We start from the raw sequence: 26,317 nt of genomic DNA, 5'->3' as shown, positions 1-26,317 counted from the left end.
AATAATATATAAGTGGGAAATTTTAGTTTTTGTCCAAATATGAGGTTTAATTGTTTCAATACTGACCTCCGGCTTTAGATTGAAGTTAGCGTCCTAGCCGGGTGACCTTCATATGACTGGTTAATTTCTAACCAGTGCTTGTCTTTAAGGCTACAACTGCAAGTGTATGCAAACATATTGTATCATGTTACATAATAGAATTTTTTGATGAAAAGAACATGTATTCGTAAACACACTGTATTGTAGGTGTAATAAATATGGAAATTACAAAATCAAGCATTATTTAAGAAAGTTCCACTATTACCTTTGAAGCCCGCCCATATAGGGCTAATTACACTAGATTTATTAACAAAAGAAAACAATGAGAAAGCAAGTGGAAAGAAGTCTCACATACACTGTATTTAAGGGTTCCGGTACTCTTGCAGCGACAGTCTTCTGCTATACTAACAGTAACAGTAAGGATGGTCGGTGTGGGCTTTGAACTTGGAAACTTTCAATTGCTAAGTAAAAGGGTTTGCTCCCCTCCATTTTTTTAATACTGTTTTCTTACTCAATTTTCTCCTTGCACTTTCAATGACTGCCAGACTAGACAGGGATACAAACAGAGAAACATCGAAAGTCAAAACCTTCCGCGTAACTAAAATCTTCAACGATTTTCGTTTTAGACTGGACTACACCACACCTGTCCCCTAGCTTACACACTCATGGTGTTACAGTGTTTTAAGAAATATATAAAACAAATTTGAAAGCACATTTATTTGTTTGAGTTCTAGTTTCTTTAGATGGTTATGAAATCAGGTCTGCTGCAACTTCACAGAGGCGGCTTGTTAAGAAAGCCACACCGGGGAAAAAAAAAGTAATAATGTGTCTTCGTTTGAAACTCAAAGAATAAAATTTTATTAATGTACTAATTGCTGTATACAACAATTAGTACATTAGATAACTTTTTCCTTTAGTTTAGAGCGAAGAAATTTTAAATTTTACCGGTGTAACTTCCCAAATAAGCCGTCTCTGCTTGCTTCAATACATTGCTTTTTGATCTAGTGAGCTAAAGACTAACTCGTCAACGATGACGAAAGACTATAGAGGTTATTTAGAGACAGTGACGACGCCAACTTTAAGTATTTGGGAGATAAACAGAGGGATAGAGTATTTTTTAAGAATAGTAGCTACCGAAGAAGGTATGTTTATATTATTTGATCCCTATGGCGTCGCCATTGCTCAGAGGGTTGGCCTTAGGATGTGTCGAGCTAAATTGGGAATAATTCTGGTCGGCCACATGTTCCCGACACAAATAATCATTTTCCTATAGCCTATGCAGTGTTGAAGTTCGTTGTAATCGTCTGCACGGCGAAAGATCCCATCAACGTTCGATTTAACAGCAAGGAATTAGCGATGTCATTGGTTTTCGTACGTGACGTCATGTGTTGTCATAGTAATCATCTTGCTTTCATCTGTTTTGCCTATCTGTAAGTAATAGATTCAGTGTGGAAATGTCAGATAGAAATTGACCCTGATGTATACCTGTCTCCAACTCATTTGCTTCGTTTCAGTTTCTTGGACTACTGTACCTATTTTTTGGATATTAATTTTCCCGTTCATTTTGTTGTCTGTGCACATCACAAATTCACGCTTCCTTCGCCACATGCCAGTCGTCAATTAGATTCAAAATTTCCAATCAGCTGACATCAGATCAAAAGTTAGTTCTATCGTCGGAAGATAGAGGCACTGCTGTGTAGCTACTGACTTTAAGTTTTTTTTTTTCTTTTTTTCGAGTTTATTGTCTATATGTATTCCATGTTTGTGTTCCCACTCAACTTACCCCAAGATCTGTAGAATAATAGAAACATAACGTGTCCGAATCTCAGTGTCCGCAAAGAGAAGATTTTTTTTTTTCGTAATATCTCATATATTTTTGTCGGAAAAATAGAAAATCTGTTCGTAAGCCTATTATAGAGGTGACTATTAGTAGAGGTTTCACTATATATGTTCTATAAATTCTTCACAATGGAATTATTAAATTAGAAATTTTGGTCGCAAAGGAAATTTCTATTATAGAGAGGAATACAGAAATTTCTGCTACATTAGATAGAAATAGTCTACCGCCACATTTCACTCGCCACCCACAAGGAGCTGCGGCCGTTTGGCCCCATTAATGGAAAGGCACCGCTAGATGCATTTGGCAAGTTATTTCTCGGTCATTGTAATTTGCAGTCCTCTTGCACGATGTGCATCTTCACAGTTCTCCCTTGAAGCTAATAGCTTGTTAGCTCCAAGAACAGAGGGAATGGGATACGCCCACTGCGCGACCAGGAAGTAATGAGTGCCTACGAATTACCAGCCTCTGAGCAGCCTTGAGTTAAGCCATACCATGCTCTGTAGTCATCGCGCCCGAGCGTTATAACGGAAGCTCACCTCCTTCCCCTGCTTGCCGATATGCAGGTTCCTGAGATAAGTTCACAGGCTACCAAATTTCCCGCTGTGACAACTGCCTAATATAGTTCAACCCATTCCGGGAATCCTAGGCGAACCAAGGGAAGCTTTAAGTCACGACCCTACCTGCTATATCGTCCAATAGCAATCGCCTTCCACGTACAGGCGTCAGGAATATATTAATATACTCTCGTATCCCATGCCGGATAAAATGGTGTGTGTTAAGTCACCATTTGGATTTGAGATATTCCCCATTTCCCATAGAGATCCTTATCCGCCAGCGGGGTTATCTCTGCCGCAATATGAAACTGTATGTTTTGTTTTGTTGAGTGGCTTTCTATCAACGCCAGTTTTACTTCTACGTCTCCCTCGCTATGTCTGATGGCAAGGATGACAAGGATAATTATGAGATTCCTTGCTCCTTGAGGAAGCAACTAGGTGCTGATCTGTTGTGCATCGTTTCCTTTTAGAATCACTGGAATCCACCGGGTAACGTTACAGAATATATTCATTTCTCGTGAAATGAAATCTTTGAGTTTTACGTCCCACGATTATGCCGGCTAGGCTAAAGAAGACAGTGATGATGAGAAATGAATGAAATAGTGGAATGAAGAAGGTGGGAGGAAACGGGAGAACAACGAGGAAACCCTTGCACACTATGTTTATCTACCAAAATTTTCACTTGGCGGGAGTTGGGATCGAATCCGGAACCCCATGCACGAGAGGTTAACGCTCTACCAGTGAGCAAACGCGACCCGTATTTTTTTTTTTTTACGTCTTTGACATAGTGTTGTATTCAGCAGCTAATATCTTTTTTCACTCCTTAAAAGATTTATTTCCAGATATTGTAAATAACACTTATCAGTGGCGTACGCAGAATTTCGTCAAGGAGAGGGTTTAAGCTCCCGCATTCATATAAGCGTGTTTGTACGCAAATCTTAAAATAGCAAAGTTTATTTTCTCATATCTTGCTCAAGGGAGGAAGGTTAGTTAGAACTCCGAAAACGTGGTTGCGTACGGCACTAAGTCTTATGTTATAAAAAACAACATTGAAAATGAAGAAAAGAAAACAGTGTTAACTTTTCGAGGTGCTGAAACAAAAATGTGTGATTAGTATGACGTCACAGATTATGTATACTTCTTACAAGCGTCTCTTTATTGTATAAGGAGCTCTACAATATTGTGTTCAGGTTGCATTTTTCTGTAATATATAAATAAATCTAATAGACTTATGAAATTACTCAAAATAAATAGCTTGTTGTATATAAAAATCGCGTGTTGATTGTGTTCATGTTATGTCTCATAAAATTTTAGCAGTGGTTCTCAGTAATTATCTAAGTTACATCCATCATAATTTTAAAATAGATATTTCATTCACTTATACTCACTCAATTACGAAAATAGAACTTGTACACAACTTATATTCGTCACCAAATTATAGCTTTAAGGGAACTTTCTGCATTCTGTCATATTTCTTGTTATTCACTAAATATTTCCATGCAGTTTTTTCTTTTTAAAATTTCTACATTTTCTTATATTCGTTGTCTCTCAGCAATTATATGGGTGTTTCCTTTCGCGTGTTTTCTTAGTGAAAACCCACTCCCACTCCCTAAAATATTTCACACCAATCAAACTATGCTTTGCTGCCAGACGCGCTCGCATGTTATTATTTCATACTTACCACAGTATTTTTCTGTTCTGCAGATAAGTCGCTGCCGAGTTTGAGATCAGCAGCTATTTGCAGCGACTCAAGGACTGTGAGTTCTGGTTGAACTAAATCCTCTTGCATAATGTAACACGAGAGTTTGTGGAATGAGTTTACATTGCGAGGTTCACCGTTGATTTTTATGGATCCTGATACACCACCATGTCTGGAAATAACAAATGAAACAGTAAATAAACACATTGGCATAAACGGAAAATACACTTTTCATAATTTATATGTATAAAGTATAAGACTAATGTAATGATAACTATGCAAGTCAGACTGCAAACATAAATTTTGAACCCCTGAAAAATATGATAGAAACTTACAGGAAGTAAATGATTTACAAATAGTTGTGACACACACTATTCCTAGGCTGTATTAGAGTGAGACTTATTTAAGTATTTATTATTATTATTATTATTATTATTATTATTATTATTATTATTATTATTATTATTATTATTATTATTATTATTATTATTAATAATAATAATAATAATAATAATAATAATAATAATAATAATAAGTATTCTGCCTTTCGGCAGATTCTGGGATTTTTTCTTATTATTTTAGATTTAGGCCTGGAAATGTTTCTTCTACGTTTCTCGATCTTCATCTTCCTCTTTTAACTCCCAATATTTGTTCTATTCTTCAAATCGTCGACCAGTTGTGTTCTTCTTCTTCTTCCTACTTCTCACTTTTCTTCTATTTTTCCTTTTATGGCAGTATGAAGAAGACAATTTCTTCGAAAGATGTGTTTAATCCAATTGGCCCTTTTACGAAGGATGTTGGCTAAAAGCGTCCTCTTGTCTCCTACCCGTTTTAAAACATCTTCGATTGTTATTATTTCTATCTATTTTATCTTCTCCACCTTCCTACAACACTATATTTCGAAGTCCTCTAAATATTCAATAATGTCTTTTGTAATTTCCATAATGTCCATGTCTCTGAACCATTCACTCCAACACTCACTCAACTATTTAGCAGATAAATTTTTCATAATTTATGTCTATTATAGTTATGTACACTCATGTCCAAAATTATTGTCCCATGTATATAAATATGTTGTTGTAGGAATATAATTTGATAACGAGTTCTCCCAGTATTTCTTACAATGTTAGTATGTGTATAATCAGCAAAGACACATATGTGGCAAATTTCATGTCAAAAGAGCAGTAAATAAGAACAATAAAACGAAAAGAAAACTTTCTTATCCATTTAGCAACATTTTGTTTTACTCACTCTAATTTTCGTATTTATAATTCTTTTCCTATAAAATTTATCACAAATATACATTTCTCGATTACACACATAGTATCAGTATTAAAAGTACCCGGCAAAATCATTATCGAATTATATTCTTACAAGAAGACAGTTATAGATATGCGACAATCAGTTTGGACATGAGTGTACATTTGTGTTTGTACTTTAGTTTCACACTAGCTGTAAGCACTAATCATTGCCGGATCTTAATTCAGAACGTGGATAAAAGGAGAGGGCAAAGAATGTTGTTATTCCATTTCCCGGGCATATATCCTCTATTGTTAGGTAAATCCGCATAACCAAGACGAAATTTGGTTACATACATATAAGGCATTCGTGGAAACCGCGAGTTACCGAATTTATATATTAATAGCGGTGTCTGTAAACAAAAAACTTCCGATCCAAATTGAAAGTGACTACGTTTGTGACTCTTAATTTCCTGAACCACCCGACCGATCTCGATCAAATTTTTTACGTAGATTCAGTTCTCGGCTGGGAGTGATTTTAGCTATTCACTTTTACAGTAGAACATAGAGTAGGGGGAGGAGAGGGAATTATTAAAAAAATAAATAAAACTTGATAACCCTTGAACCAAAGACCAATCTCGATCAAATTTTCAACATAGATGACGTTCGTGCCAGGGATGGATTTTACCATTTCACTTTGAGGGAACAACGTAGGGGATGAGGAGAAAGGGGAGATACAAAAATCAATAAATATAAAGATAAAAGTGACCATGTTCGAGTTAATAACTCTCGAACCACCCGATCGATCTCAATCAAATTTTCAACATAAATTTTCAACATTTCAACAACAAGTTCGAACCTGGGAAGTTTTGATGGTAGAATTAGGGGAGGGGAGGGGAGGGGAGGGGAGGAGGGTAAATATATGAAAATGAATAAAATGAATAACTCTTGAACCACCAGACTGATCTCGATCAAATTTTCAATATAGATAAGGTTCACACCTGAGATGTTTTCGTCATTTTACTTTGACGGCACAATGTAGGAAAGGGGAAGGGGACATATATGTAAAAAAAAAAAAAATCAAATTTTCAACATACATGACCTTCGGGCCTGGGATAATTTTTATCATTTAACTGATCTCGATCAAATTTTCAACATAGACCCTACATGATATTCGGACCTGGGATAATTTTTATCATTTAACTTTGACGATGCAACGTAGGGGAGGGGAGGAGGAAATGATCAAATTTTCAACCACCTGACTGATTTTGATCAAATTTTCATCAACCTAGATGAAGTTCGAATCTGAGATAGTTTTCGTCATATAACTTTGACGTGTAAGTTAAGGGAGGGGGAGAGACATTTAACCGAAAATGACCGATATTGGAGCCGAATCTATAGTTTTTGGAGTCGCGGAGATGAACAGTGACACTTCTGTTTTTGGGGTCGCTGAGATGAACAATGATACTTCCGATGCCGTGCCCCGCAACATGGGGAGGGGAGAGGGATATATAAAAATCACCGAAAATGACCAATATCAAAGAGTGCTTTGTAACCAGCGAAATCAGGGTGCGTCTTAGATTCGAGGACGTCTTAAATTCGAGTAATTATCGAGAAATTCTTAATTAAAGATATTATTAACGTGATATTAAAACTTCTTTGCTAGCCATAAACATTTTTAATTTTGTATCATATTTAATCATTCAAGCAACAATAGTATCCTGCGCTTGCGCAGGACGTGCGGGTTTGCTAGTATCAAATTAAACCTGAGAATTGGTGAGAACTATGATCCAACACTTTACATTTAAAATATGCGATAAAAGATTGTACATTCATATTTCTTTAAGAAAGATGATGCATTGCAAGAGTTGATTACTATCGAGTATCTACTTCCAAGGAACTAGGATCCGGGCTAATGTAGATCTGACTAACCTCAGATAATCGGGGCTTGGATAATACCGAGTTTCTGCAAAATGAAGGACGGTGCTGTACGTAACGTAGTAAAGGGATGAGATAAGTATAATAACTAAATAGGTCAGCGCGTTCAATCGTTCAGGCTCGGATAATCGAGTATCTACTGTAGTTCTATTGACATCAACATCCTCAAATTAGTATAATGAACGCAATTGAAGGTTTGCTGTAGAAAACAATATAAGTGCTGAAAACAATAGTTACTGTAACAGTAGAGACAAACAGGGCTGTTGTCAAGGGTACACGCCGTATATCCTCTGCTTAATCCTAGTCTTTAGAGTGTACCTTCTGCTTCATAGCGTATATTTTTTTCTACTTTCGTTTCACTTATATTTATTTAATCGGGCCATGACTCCAATGATAAAGTGACTGTATCACCTTTTCAACGAACTTAAAAAGTTTATTACTGAATTCTCTCTCTCTCTCTGTGTCTGTCTATAATTTGCGAATTTTTCAATTTTGAGTCCTCTGTTCGATAGAGCATCAAAAACTATCTGAGGAAGTAATAGAATTTTTCGCGTCACTCTTACCATTCCCAAGATATTGACCAAAAGAAGTTCCGATTTTAGGAAATTTAAGAAGCCATATCTCGGGAACCGTAAGTCATAGAGAGATGATATTGGCGTTGATCAATACCTAAGATGATAGTGATCATTTTGGTACCAAATAGTAACGGGTGGCCACTGGCAGGTAGCTTCCGGAGAAGACTTTATCAGGATTAGTTCACGTCTTATATTTCATCGAAGGTTTTTATTGTTACTGTTATTAGCTGTTATTATTTGGATGTTAGGAAGGAATTAAAACACAAAATTGTTAGTTTTATAGATAATCTGGATCCGGATAGATCAATGCAAAATGGCGCATTTCTGTTCTGAGAGGATATCCAAGTGTTTTGAAGGTCGATGGCTCTGATATTTCAATTGCTTAATACCTTATTCTCTGCTGAAGAGAACCAAACTTATTCGATATTTTAAAACTAAGTTATGAATATTTTCAATATCACGCCAATAGTAATACGTAACTTTGAGCAATACATAAGCTATTAATCGAAAAAAAAATCATGTCTTAATGATTTTATAGAATTAAATTTGGGCACAATTTTCTTACTTCTCGCATATCGAGCGTGAGCGTCACAAAATAGAAAATACTATTGCTTAGAAATATAACCTAACATATAACGAAGTATAAAAATGTAACTAAAGCATAAACGTATTTTAAAATGAAATAAGTGAGACAATTTCAAGGTGGCACTTAGAAAAATACATTGTTTTCTACTGGGAGCGTGGGCTTTTTTTTTTTTTTTTTTTTTTTTTACCAGTGACATGAGCGTTATATTCTCTAAACCAGTTGCTCACAACATTTTATGAGAGATAAAAACGAAGCGTAACGAAGAAAACAATGTAAAATAAATAATAATTTGAGGGCTTAAGAAGCTTTTATGTCATTATTCATTTTCAACACGGTGTCGGTGAGTATGAATGTTATGCTTGAAATGTGAGACAGGAAGATAACATGAAACGGCACATAAAAGAATAATTGTGTTTTGTATGCTTTTATATACAGGTACATGAGCGGCTCGGAGGAAGACAATGGTAAGCGCCACTTCTGTTGAAATTGAGTTATTAAGTGAAATAGGTTGGGATTGGACCACAGAACAGTATGTAGGTACTTTAATTTCGGAAATGTGCCTGTAGACGTCAGAGAAATCTTGTTTAGTAAGTGGCATTGTATTGCATTGCATGAGAATATTAAACTTTTTTTTTCAGTTTCCTCGAATGTTAGAAAACGTGACTTACCATTTTCTTCCGCTAAGACGCTCATATATACGGTATTATATGTTGTCTGGGAGTTTTAAGTGTTTGTTTGGTAAATTTCGGGTTTATCTTAATAATTTAAATAGGATTTTGGAAACAACCTTGATTCAATGTATTTAAGTTGGATAATTAGTGTTTTGGTATTTAAGTTAGAGTTAAAATAAAAATTTAAATATTTGCAAATTACAATATTTTGAGAGTTTTCAGTTTTTGTCTGCTACAATACATCTGTCTACAATATACCCTACCTTTACACTGCTTTCTATTCACACATGTACAGTATATCCAACCTGTTGAGTCTATTATTCTGTTATTATCAATAATATTATGTTGTTGCGTAATAAAACTTCAACATTCAATTGGCAATTAAATTGAATTGAACTTTTAGTTTAGTGTCCCTCCCAGCAGCAAGACTATATGAAACGTGGACCTACTGTTTAACGTGGAATCCGAACCACAAGAGCTCGGAAATCGAACCTGCTTAGCCACGAAAGAGCTCATTCAATTGGTAAACAGCGTACATACTTTCAAATTTTAACATTTTATTTATTACTTTTGTCTTATTTCGTTATTATTAAAGTAAACACCGTGTGGTTTTGGAAGCAAGTTTGACGAGCAATAGAGTGTCTTATCAAGTAATTTCGTTTGTCTAGTCGATGACGTTTCCATATGAGAACTGAAAAAGGTTAGAAAAGGGGGAATTTTGGGGGATTTTTTTAAAAACATTTTTTTCTCCGTTCCTTCTTTCTTCCCTCAGAATTTTTCTTCGTTACAATATCCTAGCTTACTGCATACTCACAGAAAGCTAATTTCGTTAGCATTGTACAGAGGCGGATCTAGCCCATGGCCGGGAAGGGGGGGAGGCATAGGCTCCTTCAGTTTTTTGAGTGACAAAAATAATTGAAGCTATTACTTATATAGTTTTCAAAGTTTATAGTAAGCTCATGATATACCTAACGCTACCATAGTCTGAGTTCTGGTTACCTCCCTCCCAATTTTTACCTTCTAGATTCGCCCCTGACATTGTATTAATTCGTATTATAGTGCCAAATACAGGGTATGCTTTAAAGGAAATTGCAAACTTGATAAGGTCAATAGAGCAAAATGATGCCCCTCTAGCTCGATACAAATCATGTGTTCATAGGCCCGTTTTTGCTGAGAATGATCACCTTTTGCAGTGTTGACATTTCCTCAACAGACACCCTGTATAATACTATAATGAGAACGCGTTAGAAAGAAGAAAAGGGGATATACTCGATTATTTTCCTGAGTCTTTTACCAAAAATTTATTAAACTTTAATCTCATTTCAGTGTTTCTATATGTGCTGTTTGTATGAAAGAATGTCATTTTTATGTCGGAAAATGAAGTTCTTCCTATCTTTCCCCTCAGTAGCTAAGTGGATACTGCTTGTGATTACCATTTCGGAATTTTGAGTTCGGTTTTCGCTAAACTTCACTGAATGAGTAAGTATTCGTTTAAAGAAACTTGAGTGTTGTATTTCTTAGGTTATTTTATCGTAAGCATCGTGCTTCCTTTTCTGAGACGAATATTTATATTCCTGTAAGAAAAACAGTTTTATTCCATTCTAATTCTTTAATCCTGCTTCATTTTAAGTACTAAACTCTAATAATGGTAAGGATAGTAACAAATTTCATGCCATGGAGAATTAAGAACTGTTCCTGATAAAACAGTATAACGAGCTCCTACAAGTGGTGTTGTAGGACCTTGAAATTAACTTTTCCTGCGTAAGAAGTAAATATGCAACTAATGTAAGTAACCCATACCAGTAATTTTTTTGCATTCTCTCACAGTTAACGCTGAAGGTTACATAACTGAATAATATTACCTTTTTTAAAACACCTAATTGCTATTTCCTAACTTTCTTCCATAATCAGCGTCTCGGGATTGTACATTATTTTCTTTCATAGTACTTTATAGTTAGCAGACCGCTTCTTTTTCCAGATTTTGAATTTTTTTGTGCCTTTTATTGAAATGATGTGATTGAAATGGCTGACTAACGCGTGTCAACTTCAAAGTAAAATAAATGGAAACTAAACGGCTTGACAAACATCTTGGCATTTGAAGACGGCGCTCCAAGTTCCCTTTAAATGCTGCTAGCAAATGAGAGACCAGCGGTATTACCACATTTACTTTGTACACATCCACGTCTATCCTCTGCCACCTGATCGCGCTGTAGTTCGTCTGCTTAGTCATAGCCACACTCCTTAACACTCGGCAACGTCGCGTCAGAGTTTGCGTTTTATTCGTTTAGCTGAAATGACAAGATGTTTGTCACAGGCTTTAGTTAGTCAAAGCAGCCTGCGGAATGAGATATTTTTGCCACCGCTCAGACAACGCGTTGCGACGATTCTATGTAGCGAAAGAAAGCTGAAGGCTGTAAGGCAAAGACGTTAACTGGACGCTGCAGCATTCGGTCATCAATGAAGTTTTTCTCTGTCAATAAGTGATGAAGATGACAGAAGTCGGCAGCAGGAGAGACGTCAAGGAAACACCGTGGGTGAGGAGGAGTTTCATACTGCAATTAATGGAGAGTCTGTACCGACCCCGTCGTTTTAGCGACATGTAGGCGTGTTATATTGTACATGAGAAAACTATTGTAAAGTAAACACTAACCGGCATCGCCACCATGTAAAGTTTTGCTTAGGTAGAGCAAAAGTAGAGTAAAACATACAGTACATTACATATATGTTACAAACATTATTGTGATGTAAAATTCTTTAATACTTGGGTAAAATATGGAATTTTAAAGCCCGAGCAGCCTAGAAAAGGATCTACACAGAGTTGCGAGCAAACTAAGTAGAATGAATTTAGGATCCTCAATCCTCCGAGCAAGTAGAGAGGGGTTAGAAAGCTACAAAGCTTCACACAAGCTGGGTCGCTGAGGTTTGGAATCCCACAGAGTTCCGAGTAAACTAAATGGACAAGATAAGATTCCTAGAGCTTTGAGCAAGCTAAAGGCTTTGGGTTAGGTTCTGGCGATCCTTCTTTGTTACCTGACTAGTGGTGTCACTGGTGTTTCTGTCGTGTAGCACTGTAGTAGTTTGTAGTAGGACACACATGGTGTCGTTTATAGTGTAAGGATCCCCACATCACAACAAAAGCACATGTATAACGACACGTGCCATTATTTACAAAAGCAGACGATGCACTAAGGTGGAAGACACGAAGGAAGCCGAAAGGAGACGGACAACACGAAAGGATCCGAAGGAGGACGAACCACCCGAAGAGGACAGATAAAAGAGAGACCACGGAAGGACCTGTCATCAGTCGACCACTGATCACAACGTATCCTAATACCCTGGAGGCTGCTACGAAGCGAAGGGGTTACCCTTACAGAACATTATAACCTGCAAACCTTGGTCATTACAGAAACTTTGTTATAAGAACCTTTGTAGACACAAAAGAATGAATTTTACGACAAAATTGGTGAAGGGATAAATCTCGTCCATCATTGACTCTACCCATAAAATCATTTTAATAAATACAAACATGTGTTGACTGTAAACAGAGCCATGTGCAGAGTTCATATGATGAAGATACGCATAGGCATCCTCTACTTTATAACATTCTTGGTTCTAATAGTTGCTCGTTTATTTGTTCAAGTTTAATGTTCCTTTTCAGCAACAAGGCTATATACTTCGAACAAATGTAATGCGTTCAATATTGTCCCACCAGGGAGTAGTGCACTAAAGGCAAGCGCGATAGCCACTAGACCAGCTGAAAGGGCTGTCACTCAGCCATTGTGCCTCCAACCAACAAAGTTATTAGTAGAGTTAGGGATTTTAGTTAAAAATGTGCAAATTTTGGGGGGAAAATGGTGTAATTTTAAAAGTAAATATTCACATTCAATACCAAAACTAATTGTATCATGTATAACTACTAAAAATTCAATAATATATTAACAAGTCTGGCTAAAACAGGTTCCAGAGCTCAGTGTTATTGAGGTCAAGTCCAAAAAACTGTTAAAACAGATAGCTAACATTTAACATTTCAATATAAACCTATATTTTTCTTTTCAGCAGTGGTGGATCTAGAAGGTAAAAACGAGGGGAGAAGTATATCATAAGTTTACTATAAAGTTTCAAAAATATATAAATAATAGCTTAAATTATTTTCATAACCCTGAAAACTGGGGGTCTAGGCCCCCTCGGCCCCAGGCTAGATCCGCCACTGCTTTTCAGTGAGCTGCAACTCTGGTCACCAACTTCAGTTTGTGGATATATGGTTAACGTTAAGTAAGTACCTCTGGCGCGGGAGACACGGTTTTGGGTTGTGGTTGCCGGTTGGAGCTCATATGGTTCTGTTCTCACATTAGGCTGTAGGATCATATCTTATATAGCCTCGGTGCTACAAAGGGGCGATAAAGTCCAAATCAACTAACTAATCAACCTATCCAGCCGCTAAGTAAATATTTGTATATACATAAAAACTCTCTAGCCGTGATTGATCAGTTTCATTCTGCCGCCTCCCTTTTATTTTCTATTCAGTAGCTTTCCCTTAACGGGACTGCACTGAAGTGAAAGTACTGTGATCCCAGGCTCGGACTGGCCAGGGCAAGAGGGCGGGAATCCCTGCCGAAGCCTTCTCTGAATTGTATATATGATAAATATTGAGTAACATAGAAAGTAAGATAAAACATGTCTGCTGTGTTGGAGCATAGTTACTCGTTGTAGTTTGTTTCGTTCCCAGAGTTCGATGGCCCCCAGGATTGAATGTAGTTTTGGGGTTCAACGAAACTATCACTATTATAAGATCCTGTTTGGGCCCCAGGACAAGAATATATTTTAACAATATGAAGGATGGATCCCCAGCATCATATTGTCTAAATGTGTATTGGGGCCCCATGAACGAATGCCATGAGGTCTGTTTTATAAAGTCCTGCTGGGCAGGGCCGGATTTAGCATTTTGGCACCCCTAGGCCCAATAATTTTTTCCGCCACCTTGTCTGGTTAAAGTTACTTTCCTAAAAACCTTTATTAAAAAAATATATCAGGCCTATATGTTAATTGCTTAAACACCACTCCACGATGCAATTTTATCAAATTCTCCCGTATTTGAGATCAATGTTGTAACGAAGTTGATGCATAATGTTGAAAAATAGTTTAACTTTACCAACAATTATTTGTTCCAATGAACTTCAAAATTAGAATGCTTTATAAGCCTGATTTTTTAAAATCAATTCAAAAAAATAATAAGTTATGGCTATTTATTTTTATTTCTAGATAATATTTATTTTTTTTTCTCTCGGCCGTGCGCCCCCTGGGAGCTTGTGCCCATAGGCCCGGGCCTACCGGGCCTATTGGGAAATCGGCCCTGCTGCTGGGGCCTCTGTTAGTCATTTGAAAAGTTATTACAACACCATAAAGAAACAGAACAAGTCCCACCCTGGGGCACCACAAAAATTAAGAAAATTTGTTAGTATACTTTGTGAGGCTCCTATATGCTACAAGGGAAAAGAACATGGAATTCTCCCAATGAGGCTTCTGCCAGAGCCCTATACCCGCCAGTCCGAGACAGTGTGATTCTGCACACACTCGGTGTTCCATGTTTCATTATTATTATTATTATTATTATTATTATTATTATTAGTAGTAGTAGTAGTAGTAGTAGTAGTAGTAGTAGTAGTAGTAGTAGTAGTAGTAGTAGTATAGAAGTAAAATCCAAAAAGGAGTGAAAAAAGTTTTTGAAAAACGGGAAAACATCCAAACAAAATACAGCTGGATGAATTTATTTAATGTTTTCTTTGCAAGACAAGCTAATTTCGACACTTTAATAACAAAACAAAAAAAAAAGCACACCACTTAAAATTTCAAGCAATAGTTATTAGAAATATATAACATTCTTTAATAGTTTTTAGAGGAAAGTACATTTAATTTATTAAAGAGTTATTTATTACTTGAGGAGGTTTATTTCAAAATATAGACTATGAATTCTTGGAGGTTGTTTAGCCTCCAATGCAACTAACGGTGGTACTGTAATTCTTCATAAGTGAGAATAGCCAACAGAACGTGATGTCTATAGGACACAATAGTTCTTATTAGGTACTGTTAACTTTAGACAAGCTTGCGTTGAAAGAAAATAAACTACTAAAATAATATACGATGGTCACAATTCTGCTTCAAGCTAAGGCTAATTAATAATCTTAGCAAAAAGCGAAATACCAGAAAAACCAGAAACTCTTTGCCTTCAAGGCTAATTTGTAGCTCTGTTGGCAGTATCAATATTATGTCATGTAATAACTAGAAAAGACAACCGAAGAATTACGTAACACCAAAACTTGTTCGAGGAAATATTAATGGGTAATGCTTTGCTTTGCGATCTCTACTAAGCATATATAATTTAAAATTTTTAATCAATAATTACATGGCAGTGAACAATTTCGAAAATTTAATTTTAAAAATCTACTATTTACAGAATTCTACAATAACTATTATTAGCGTTTAACGGAAAGAATGTCCAAGGATGAGACATACAGTAATCGATAAATCCCATTGAGCTCAACAAAACAATATTGATGAACATAAATCTTCATGCGTAATTTTCGAGAAAATCGAGATAAAAGTTTTGTGTAAATCTAAAAATTTATGCTTTACGATAGCAAGATAAAATTGATATGACATTGTATTTTCATCCAGCGTTTCATTATGATACTAACAAGATGAAAGCACATGGATACAGGGTATTACAGCCAATATTATGAATAACTCTTGACACTAACAAAGATGAAAATTAAATCTTTGAGTTTTCTTCCACGATTATGCCGGCCAGGCTAAAGGAGACGGTGATGATGAGAAATGAATGATAGGGTGGAATGAAGAAAGTAGGAGAAAACGGGAGAACCCGGAGAAAACCCACACACACTGTGTTTGTCCACCACAAAGTTCACTTGGCTTGGCGGAAATCCAACCAGGGACACCATGCACCAGATGTGAACGCTCTACCACTGAGCCACCACGGCCCTGCTTGACATTGACAGAAACTGATGCACTCTTATACAAGACATCAATTTCACGCCTTTTTTGAGACGAGATAGCCGCCAAATCTTGTCTCGTGGACAACTCTATACAGCCTAATCGGAAATCCGAATCACAAGGGCTTCCACCGGAAATCGAACCCATGTGTCATGGGCCGAAAGTACGTAAACTGACCACTTAGCTACCAGGGATTAGTTGGTTGATTGATTTTTAATTTAGCGTCCCGTTCAGCACCGAGGCTATAGAGACGCCAACCTAAAGGGTAATGGAAAATATAAACAAGATGGGTTCCCACCAGGAATCGAACCTGAGTCTTTTACTCCAAAGATGCGTACGAAAAGCATTTAGATATGGGACTGTTGCTCAGTGGTAGAGTGCTTATCTTCTGGTGCGTGGCGTGCCGCCCATGGCTCGATCCGTGGACAATATAGTGCAACTGTAATACAGTGCAATTTTGAAAAGAATACTTGGTAGTTTAGAAGCACAGTGATAGTTTTAACATCAGAATACATAATGACGTTATACAACGAGAAAAATAGGTAAATTCTTTAAATGTTCTTCTCGCCAAAGGAACTGACTTTTGACGCTATCGCACGTTTCACTAATCGGAGCATGTGACTTACAAGTTTTTGCATAAATTCATCTGAAGTGCCTATTATTAGAGACGTTCTGCAAAATTACAACATCGGAAGTTGTTGGATAGTTTTCTCGTACACTTCTGCTAAGCTCTTCCCACAAAAATTCGGTGGGGTTAAGATCTGAAGGCTGGGGAGGCCATTCCATGATACAAACATCTCCTTCGGCTTGTTTCTTCTTAAGATAATTAGAACAAAGTTTGAATGTGTGCTTTGAATCATTATCCTGCTGAAAAGTAAATCTGCGACCAATGAAACCCAATTCTGAAGGAATAATATGTCTGCTTAAAATGGAATGGTAACCATTTTTGTTCAAATTTCCTTGTATCCTCTGAAGCGAAGTAACTCCAGAATTTGCGTAACACCCTCAAACAATCACAGAACCTCCTACGTGTTTAACAATTGGGATTACACAGTCAGGGTGCATCTTTTTTTTTTTAACAGATCTTCGAACATAAAATTCACGTCGTTTACCAATAAGTTAAAATTTTGACTCATCCGTCCATAACACACATTTCCACAGCTCTATTGTACCAATTCTTGTGCTTCAAGGCCCACTGAAGCCTCTTTTGCTTGTTTCCACGCTACAGCAATGGTTTCTGCACGGTAACTGTCCCCCAGAGTGCAGCCACTCTCAAATGTCCTTTCACAGTAATAACTCCAATTTTTGTAGGGTGACTACAATTGAACTGATTGAAGTTACGGTGCACTAAGCTTCCTATTTCTTTTGATAGACACTACAGTAGTAGGACTTTTCGCACGTGATGTAATACGAGCAGGCCCGTAGCCAGCCCAAAATGTAGAGGGGGCCCGGCTGAAGTTAGGGGGGGATCCAACCATATAATAGTTCATCACCATATTATAGTTATTTTGCAAGCCTACTGTAAAAATTTTGAGGAGTCAGCAAAAATTTAGGGGGGCCCGGCCCCCTAGACCCCCCTGGATACGGACCTGAATACGAGGCCTACCAGTTCGATTTTTGACCACATTTTTTCGTGTTCGCCGAAATCCCTTGATTGAATCGCAAACAGTAGATGGAGACAATTTCGGTTTGGTAGCTATTTGACGAATAGAAAACCCCGCATTATGAAGCACAATAACTCCAGCGTGAGCCTCTATTCTAAAGATCTTACCTCTGTCCATGATTTCTAACAATCACGGTAATAAACACTCAGAAAAGGCAAAAACAGACGCCACTATACTGTATCTTATTATACTGTTCACTAATGATGTAAACTCCTAACATTTATGCCTAATAAGGCATGTCTACCAGAATTACAGTATATTCCAGGCACTACTATAAAAGGGAATTAATTGCAATACGTTTAACATATTTCGATCAGGCAAAGTTATTTCATGATCTTGATCACGTTATTTTTATTTAAAATAATCGTCGACTTTACAGTAATTTAATAATATTTCTTTTCTAGTGGATGTAAATATGTTACAAAAGGTAGAGACATCTATTATCCTCCTGAGACATTATACAGAGTGGCCCAAAAGTAGGTATACAGTCCTGTATGTTTTATATTTTTTAGGTCTGTATACCTACTTTTGAGCAACTCTGTGTAGAGACTTACAAAATCACTATTTCGAATTGGTAGCTTTCCCTTTTGAAAATATAGTGATCACTTCATTGAAATGTAAAATGTAAGTTCAAGCGAATGTCCGGAAACTTTTGACCGGCAGTATATATAAAGTTAATATGGTTAGATAAACATAATAAGCAATAATTATGAAGTGCACTCATAAGACTTAACACGTGGTTCGGAAATAAAAATCTCAAGGCTGTCCACTTTACGGTAACAACGTTCCAATAAGTTGTAAATTGGCGGTGTTTATTTAAAATATTCTCGGAACCTGCTGAAAACAAGTTTATCTAACGTAACCACTGTGTGTGTGTGTGTCTTTTTTTTTTCTTCGTCAAAACGGACACAGGAAGTAAAGCAATTTTCTACCTTAATAAGTGATGGACAAAACGAATTTTCAAGAATTCAAGGCCTAATACAACATTTGATACACATAATGAGTTTGTTTGTATCGCAAATTTTTTTACTTTGAAACCTACCCATAAGAAAGCACAGCACACGGATCTTTTATTTCTAATAACATAAAAATATCATGTCAGTAAGGCAGTGATGCCAACCTCAATAGTTATAAAATCCAATCTCGAGAGTCAGAAAATCCCATTTTGCTTCTGAATTTCTCACATTTTACTAATTACTAACTAATAATAATAATAATAATAATAATAATAATAATAATAATAATAATAATAATAATAATAATAATAATAATAATAATAATAATAATAATCTATATATTAAAATGCTAGGTTATATGTTTGTGGTCAGGAAAACTTCATATGTTTGTGGACCTTTATTATATATTTGTGGCCAATTCTTTCAAGAATGATATCTCGGAAAACTACAAGCTCTAGAAAGATGCAGTTTTCACTGATCGATCGCAAATTTTGTGTAGATTGTTCTAATCGTTCTAATGGTTCTAATCGTTCCTAATAGTTCTAATTGAATATTTTAAAAGAATGGCTATTATTTCTTTATTACATTTTTAGAGGTACAATAAAAGTATAGAAATTTTAGAAAGTAAAGCATCATACCCCACGAGTTATACAATCTAACATTACACATTTGTACACGAAATTAGTGTATCTCTCCGGCGTTTGTTTCATGGTCAAATGATAATGAAAAACGAAGGATAACCATTTCTTCAGTATATGATGAATCTTTATTGTTTGGAGTGATTTGCCCAATGAACACCATATATCACTCACATTATAATTAACTGTGTGTGTAATGTATTTGCTTATTACATACTGCATGCAAGAAGAAAGAAAACACTAATCATACATGAATTAGAAACTCCAACTGGAAGTAGGCTCAAATCTTGCAAACAGTGCTAGATATTGAAAAAATAACCGAGAAAAATCTCCCCTTTATAGTATCCCTTGCCGACTTTTATTAACACGTCCTTCACTTGCGTCTGTAAAGGGGCATGTACGGATGTTGTGAGTAATAACAAGGAGATTCATACCTATATGTGAATGCGCAGGTTCAGCTAGTAACTATTCGTTCTTCGATGTATACAAGATTTTTTTCAAATAAGTATTTCCTTAATCGAAAACTTTTTTTTTTTTTTTTTTTTTTTTTTGTCAGAAGTGCAGTATTTTCATCAAGGCTCTGGTGCGATCAGATCATACTGAGCCTAACGATACTAACTTTGTTCTTCATGCATTTTGAGGAACGTTTTCGAGGTTGATTGTTTATCGTTTGATATTTTCTTTTCTTTCATTCATTCACTTTTTTATTACTTTATTATCATCTTTCTTTAAATACGAAGAATTCAATTTTCGTTCTTTTGTGGTTGATTTTTGAGTACAGACACTCATCAAACCAATTCCTCCAAACTAAGTAGCAAAAACTTCCCTGATTAAAAAAAATCATTAAAATTTCATGACACTGATTTCGATTACCACCCAGATGCGTACATGTCAAAATCTTTCCCAGATGCGTAAAAGTGCCATGAGGGATGACATGACATATTTTGATATTGATAAGAGTTTTCCCACTTGCGTACATGTTTAATAACTGACATTGTTTCTGTGCATTTTTAATAAAGTTTGAGCAGAGGAGGATATGGAATTGCATGCTCAAGAAAATACGAAAAGATGCATACAAGCTTTCCATACTGTTGTATTTTTTTTTCGACTCAACTCTTCACTTTCAATTTAAATTCGACCAATGTATCTCCGAAATGTGTGTGATATGAATTCACAAATCACATCAAAGGGATACACAAGTCGGCTTTTATAAAGAATCTTCGTCGAACTAATATCTGCATCTTCATTGATCTTGCAGGCCGTTTACGTTGTTACCACCACCTATAAGTAATGCTTATCAGTATATAAATACGATTTACAGTTTATGACAACTTATGAATATATGAAAGTGCAACCAAATATCATCTAACATCTTTTGAAACATCAAAACTACCCAAAACTTTTATTTTGTCAAGCTGCGTATATACACCCTGTTTCAAAAAGAATATACGTATTTATTAAACTTTAAGACACACGAATATGAAATTTTACACACATATTTACGAACCTCTCAAGTTCAAATTACAGATTTTCAATATGTCCTCCATCAGCGACACGAATAATATCACATCGATACTCAAATTCCTGACTCTAAATTCCTGACGTTTGAGAGGTGATTCCTGACAACAAGATAAGACAAAAAGTATAGACCAACCTGGGTACAAAATGCTTCTTTTCGGAGTTACAGGCTGCCGAAAACATGAAAAAACGAACTTTAAAGGTCCATAGCTCCAAAATTATGTGACCTGCCGTAGTTCGGTTAAGACTTCCCTTAGGAATTAATATGTGCTCTATCCAAAAATACATGTTTCAGAATCCTAAGGTACTCAGGCAACAATTTTTATAGAGGCAGTTTGGATACGGGCATATAATTTGAATTACTCACTAACTACCTCTATAAAAATTGTTGCGGAATATTTGCATACGGCACATACTAATTCCTAAATAAAGTCTTGACCCGACTACGATAGGTTCCATAATACTGCAGCTATGAACCTTTAAAGTTCATTTTTGCATGTTTTCGAACAGCCTATAACTCCGAAAGGAAGCATTTGTGCACCCCCTGGTCTATACTTTTAGTCTTATCTTGGTGTCAGAAATGGTGTCCCAAAAGGCCCTTAACAGCCGTATTAGAAACGCGTAGTTCAGAGATTGCTATGGCTTGACGATATAGTAATACTGTATTGGTACGGGGAACTTGATTCCTGTGTGTGACCATGGCGGCGGCCATCTTGGCATTCGCCATATTGGACTGAGGTCATTTTAAAAAAAAAATGAAATATGCCACATAATTTAAGCTAGAATGTCACCAGAAACACGAATATGAAGTCATTTTTTTAGATATCTTTAATCTCTACAAAGTTATTGATGCAATGTTGAATAAATGATGACACGATAACGTATGGAAATTGTGATAACTGATATCATACCTCTTTCGTTGCAGGTGTAAGTAACAAAGAAAATGATGTTATCTCCTGAGAAACGAATTAAAATCATCCTCATTTCCGCCGGAAGGGGTTCACGAGATATTGCCAATGACTTCAATCAAAGACATCTGCTTAGGCCACCAGTATTACATGTTAATGTTGCTAATGTGCTTAAGCGGTTTAATTTTTTTTAATTTTATTTATTACTTATTTATTACTTATGATAAGAACCTGTAACTTGAAATCTGGAACGTAAGAAACTGAATAATGAATACTGCAATTTAACAAAGTAATTCCGACTTACTTAAATAAACTCAGGAAAACCTAAGAAAGACCTCAAAGGGGTAATGTTGTCTAAAGATGTGATATATATATACAGGGTGTTTCAAAACAACACCGACAACGTTTAGGAGATGATTCCTGACACTAAGATAAGACAAAAAGTATAGAACAACCTAGGTGCGCAAATGCTTCCTTTCGGAGTTATAGGCTGCCGAAAACATGAAAAAATTAACCTTAAAGGCTTATAGCTCCAAAACTATGGGACATACCGTAATCGGGTCAAGACTTCACTTAGGAACTAATATATGCGCAATCCAAAAATACATGTTTCAAAATCCTAAGGTACTCACGAAACAATCTTTATAGAGGGAGTTTGGCTACTGGCATATAATTTGAAGTAATCACCAACTACCTCTATAAAAATTGTTGTGCAAGTACCGCAGGGTTATATTTGGATAGGGCACATACTAGTTCCTAAGTGAACCTGACCCGACTACGGTAGGTTTCATAGTTATGGAGCTATGGGCCTTTAAAATTCATCTTTTCATGTTTTCGGCAGCCTATAACTCTGAAAAAAAGCATTTTGTGCACCAAAGTTGGTCTATACTTTTTGTCTTATCTTGGTGTCAAGAATCACGCCCCTAACGTTGTCGGTGTTGTTACCGTTGTCGGCATATATACAAGGTGTTAATGAACTATATCGACAAACTGTAAGAGGTGATTCCTCACATCAAAATAAGAGAAAAAGTTCATATGGACCTATGGCGAAAAGTGCATAGTTTCAGAGCTAGGGCTGTCCAAAATCGCGAAAAAGGTAAATTTCAACAGGTGCTATTTCGAATTCTAGAAAGTGTGGATGGTGGGCCTTATCAGCGTAAAGGAAGCCATGCATACACAATCCAAAAGTGCATATTTCGTCAATTTTCATTAGGTATACAGGGTATTCATTACAGGGTGTAATTCTCAGATATGCTCTCAATAGAGTTTTCAGATATACCCTGATTTCAAGGAGGGTCCAAAGTAGGCAGAAGGTAAGCCTTCATAACAATGGACATCCAGTGCTTCGGAGGAAAGTCGGAAGTGTTAGGAACTGGCAGCTCCATATTTTCTTGTGTTTGGAATAAAGTGTGAAGCGATGTAGTTCGTCATAGTATATTTTACGTTTTCTTCACTTATAAACGTGAAAGAAAACATTGCAGCATGAGTTTACCGAGTACGGGAAACTATTCTGCTGAGATCCTTAACACTTCGGACATCGCGCCAAAGGATTCTGTGTTCACTGCTGTGAAGGCTTATCGTTTGCCTATTTTGGACCAATCGGAAAGCCAGAACATATTTCAAAATTCAGTTGATGTTATGTTTGGGAATTTCACCCTGTATGGAATACTCTGTACACCCACTGAAAATTAATGAAATATGCATTTTTGGATTGTGTATATGTGACTGCGTGCTTTACGCTGATAAGGACCACCATCCACAGTTTCTGGAATTTGAAATAGGGCCTGTTGAAATTTGTCTTTTTCGCGATTTTGGACAGCCCTAGTTCTGAAACTATGTACTTATCGCCATATGTCCATATGAACTATTTCTCTTATTTTGATGTGAGGAATCATCTCTTACAATTTGTCGGTATAGTTCAGTAACACCCTGTATATATATATTGATAGATCACTAAATATCAAGCTGACAAAATGAGACGCTTAAGGATATGTGTTACCTGCTCAGACGAGGAGTGGTGAAAAAAAAAGGATATTTAACCTTGTGTATTTACTGCGAACCCCTTTCAAATTGGACGCTTCCGAAATGTCCCCCTGTGTATCTGTCACCTCAGCTCACTAGAGTATTAAGTTAGTGCGACATACCATTTGTTCTAAGTACGATATATCATCGAATTAACGTGAATAGAACAAAATACCGTATGTTTTCAAAATCAACTCTCCGAATCCTATACTTCTTCTAATTACTAAGTTTGATTTGATTTGATTTTGAGATTAGTACCTTTTCAGAAGCAAGACTATATGAGAAGTGGATCTATAGTTTAACGTACGATCCGAACCACATGAGCTCCCACCAGGAATCTAACTCGTGCCTCCCACGCCAAAAGTGTGTGCGTTAATCGCTTAGCCATGAGTGAGCGCTTCTGGTTACACGGAAATCAACATTAAAAGGTGACTATCAACATAAAGATGTGTTAAAAGGAAAAATAGAAGGAGAAAGAATGTAAAAGGTGAGAAGAAAGAGAAACAAAGAGAAATACAGAAAACTACTTAAAGAACCTTGACATATTGCTGACAAGTGTCCAGAAATAAATCTTTGTGTAGCTTACGGCAATAAAATTGCACAAATTAAAAAAAAAAAAATAAAGCCTAATACACCATTCACAACAGTTAATATATGCCTTCGTTTGCACATAAAGACAACTTTCGGAACACAATATACTGTATAGATACTTCTTCACTGTAATTTTCATCTTTAATAGAACACAACAATGAAAGGTTGTTCGTAGCAACAGCAAAATTATTGGAAGAAGAATCATCATATGGGATTCATGAAAGTCAAGTTCAAAGGTTCAAGTACAAAGTACGACTTTATTGCTATGCAATAACATCATTGTTCCTTATGATCAGGAAGCGATTTAATGCGTAGCACAGTTACCTGTCAAAAATAGACTAAACGTGCATCATCAGTTCAGATAATTAGTGTTGCCAATAGATACTTTCAGAAAATAATTAAGTGGCACTCAAAACCTGCTTAAAATGGTCTAATCTCTTTTAAAATAGTAACTAACAGAATTTAACAATAAAGCAAACAAAATATTTCATAGTTTTACTATAACATCCTGAACATCTAGAACATACTGAATATTCTTACTGGTATACTTAAATCAAACAAATCATACTTTAAAATTATTGACAGTAAGCTTGGACTAGAGATGCGCGATTGCGAGATGTTACAATCGAAACGTTAAACGTGCTAAGAACCTCTCGAGACATTTAGATTGGGATTTCCTTAACGAGAGGTTCTTAGCGAGAGGTTCTTACCGAGAGGTTCTGGCCGAGATGTTTCTAACGAAATGTTTAGTTTAGATGTGGCATCTATTCTCGTGTTGGACAATCGAAGTCTTAAGGGAGAGGTTCTAAACTAGATGTACGAAGGGCGGGTATTTCTGCTAGTCTATAGTATATATATAAAATGAAAGTATGTGTTTGTGTGTGTGTGTGTCTATCTGTTCTTTATGGACTCCTGATCGCCATGAAACTTTGGGAAGTTGTTGAGTACGTCCCCGGGAAGGTTTTTTGGGATATTAAATATATCCTCAGTGGTGTAGACAGGATTTCTGGGGGGGCCTCACTTATAACCACCCGATCACTATGAAACTTTAGTAAGTTGTTCAGTACACTCCCGCGAAGGTTTCTGATAGGGCATAGTTCATCTCTCCTCAGTGGCGTAACCAGGACTTTTTGGATGGGGGACCTTATATTCTTATAAACCTATTCTCCCCACACAACGCTGGGCACTTCAGCTAGTATATATAATAATGAAAGTATGTATGTATGTTTGTCTGTCCTTTATGCATTACTACCCCATTCATTCGATCGCCATGGAACTTTGGAAGTTGTTGAGCACAATCCCGCGAAGGTTTTTGGCATAGTAAATCTTTCCTCAGTGGCGTAGCCAGGATTTTTGTTTGGGAGACCTTACCTATAACCATCCGATCGCCATGAAACTTTAGGAGGTTGCTGAATATACTCCCGCGAAGTTTTTCTGGCAGGACATAGTACATCTATCCTCAGTAGCGTAGCCAGGATTTTTGGGGGGCTTATCTATAATCACCCAATCTCCATGAAACTTTCGAAAGTTATTAAGTACACTCCCGCAAAGATTTTTGGCAAGACATAGTACATCTATTCTCAGTGACGTAGCCAGAATATTTGTTTGGAGGTCCTTATCTATAAACATTCATCCGATCGCCCGTACGAAGGGCGGACATTTCAGCTAGTGATGTAATGTAATGTAGTGTAATATTAACGATTAAAGAGTATAAAAATGTGTTTATTGTAAAATATAAGATAACATAAACATACTAACCAATGAAGTATCCAATGAAGTCTCGTACATTGTAGTCAGCAATAAATCAGTCACTTTCCAACACTACACTGTGCACATTTTTAAAACATACTTCCACTGCAAGATTTTTTTGTC

General features: G+C 36.3%; 1 protein-coding gene across 1 annotated transcript in view; it reads right to left on the bottom strand.

Moving 5' to 3' along the window:
• LOC145690402 (ATP-binding cassette sub-family G member 1-like) overlaps positions 1–26,317 on the bottom strand; it is a 271,412-nt gene that overhangs the window by 58,974 nt on the left and 186,121 nt on the right. Inside the window, exon 3 of the mRNA XM_081765244.1 lies at positions 4,115–4,304. Within this exon, the coding sequence (XP_081621370.1) occupies positions 4,115–4,304 (190 nt within the window). The remainder of the gene's footprint in view (positions 1–4,114; positions 4,305–26,317) is intronic.

The sequence above is a fragment of the Thermobia domestica genome, chromosome 7, assembly GCF_964235325.1.
Source record: "Thermobia domestica chromosome 7, izTheDome1.hap1.1, whole genome shotgun sequence".
NCBI classification, from domain to species: Eukaryota; Metazoa; Arthropoda; class Insecta; order Zygentoma; family Lepismatidae; genus Thermobia; species Thermobia domestica.
The sequence above is the reverse complement of the archived record's forward strand: the minus strand, read 5'-3'. Positions and strand labels throughout refer to the sequence as shown.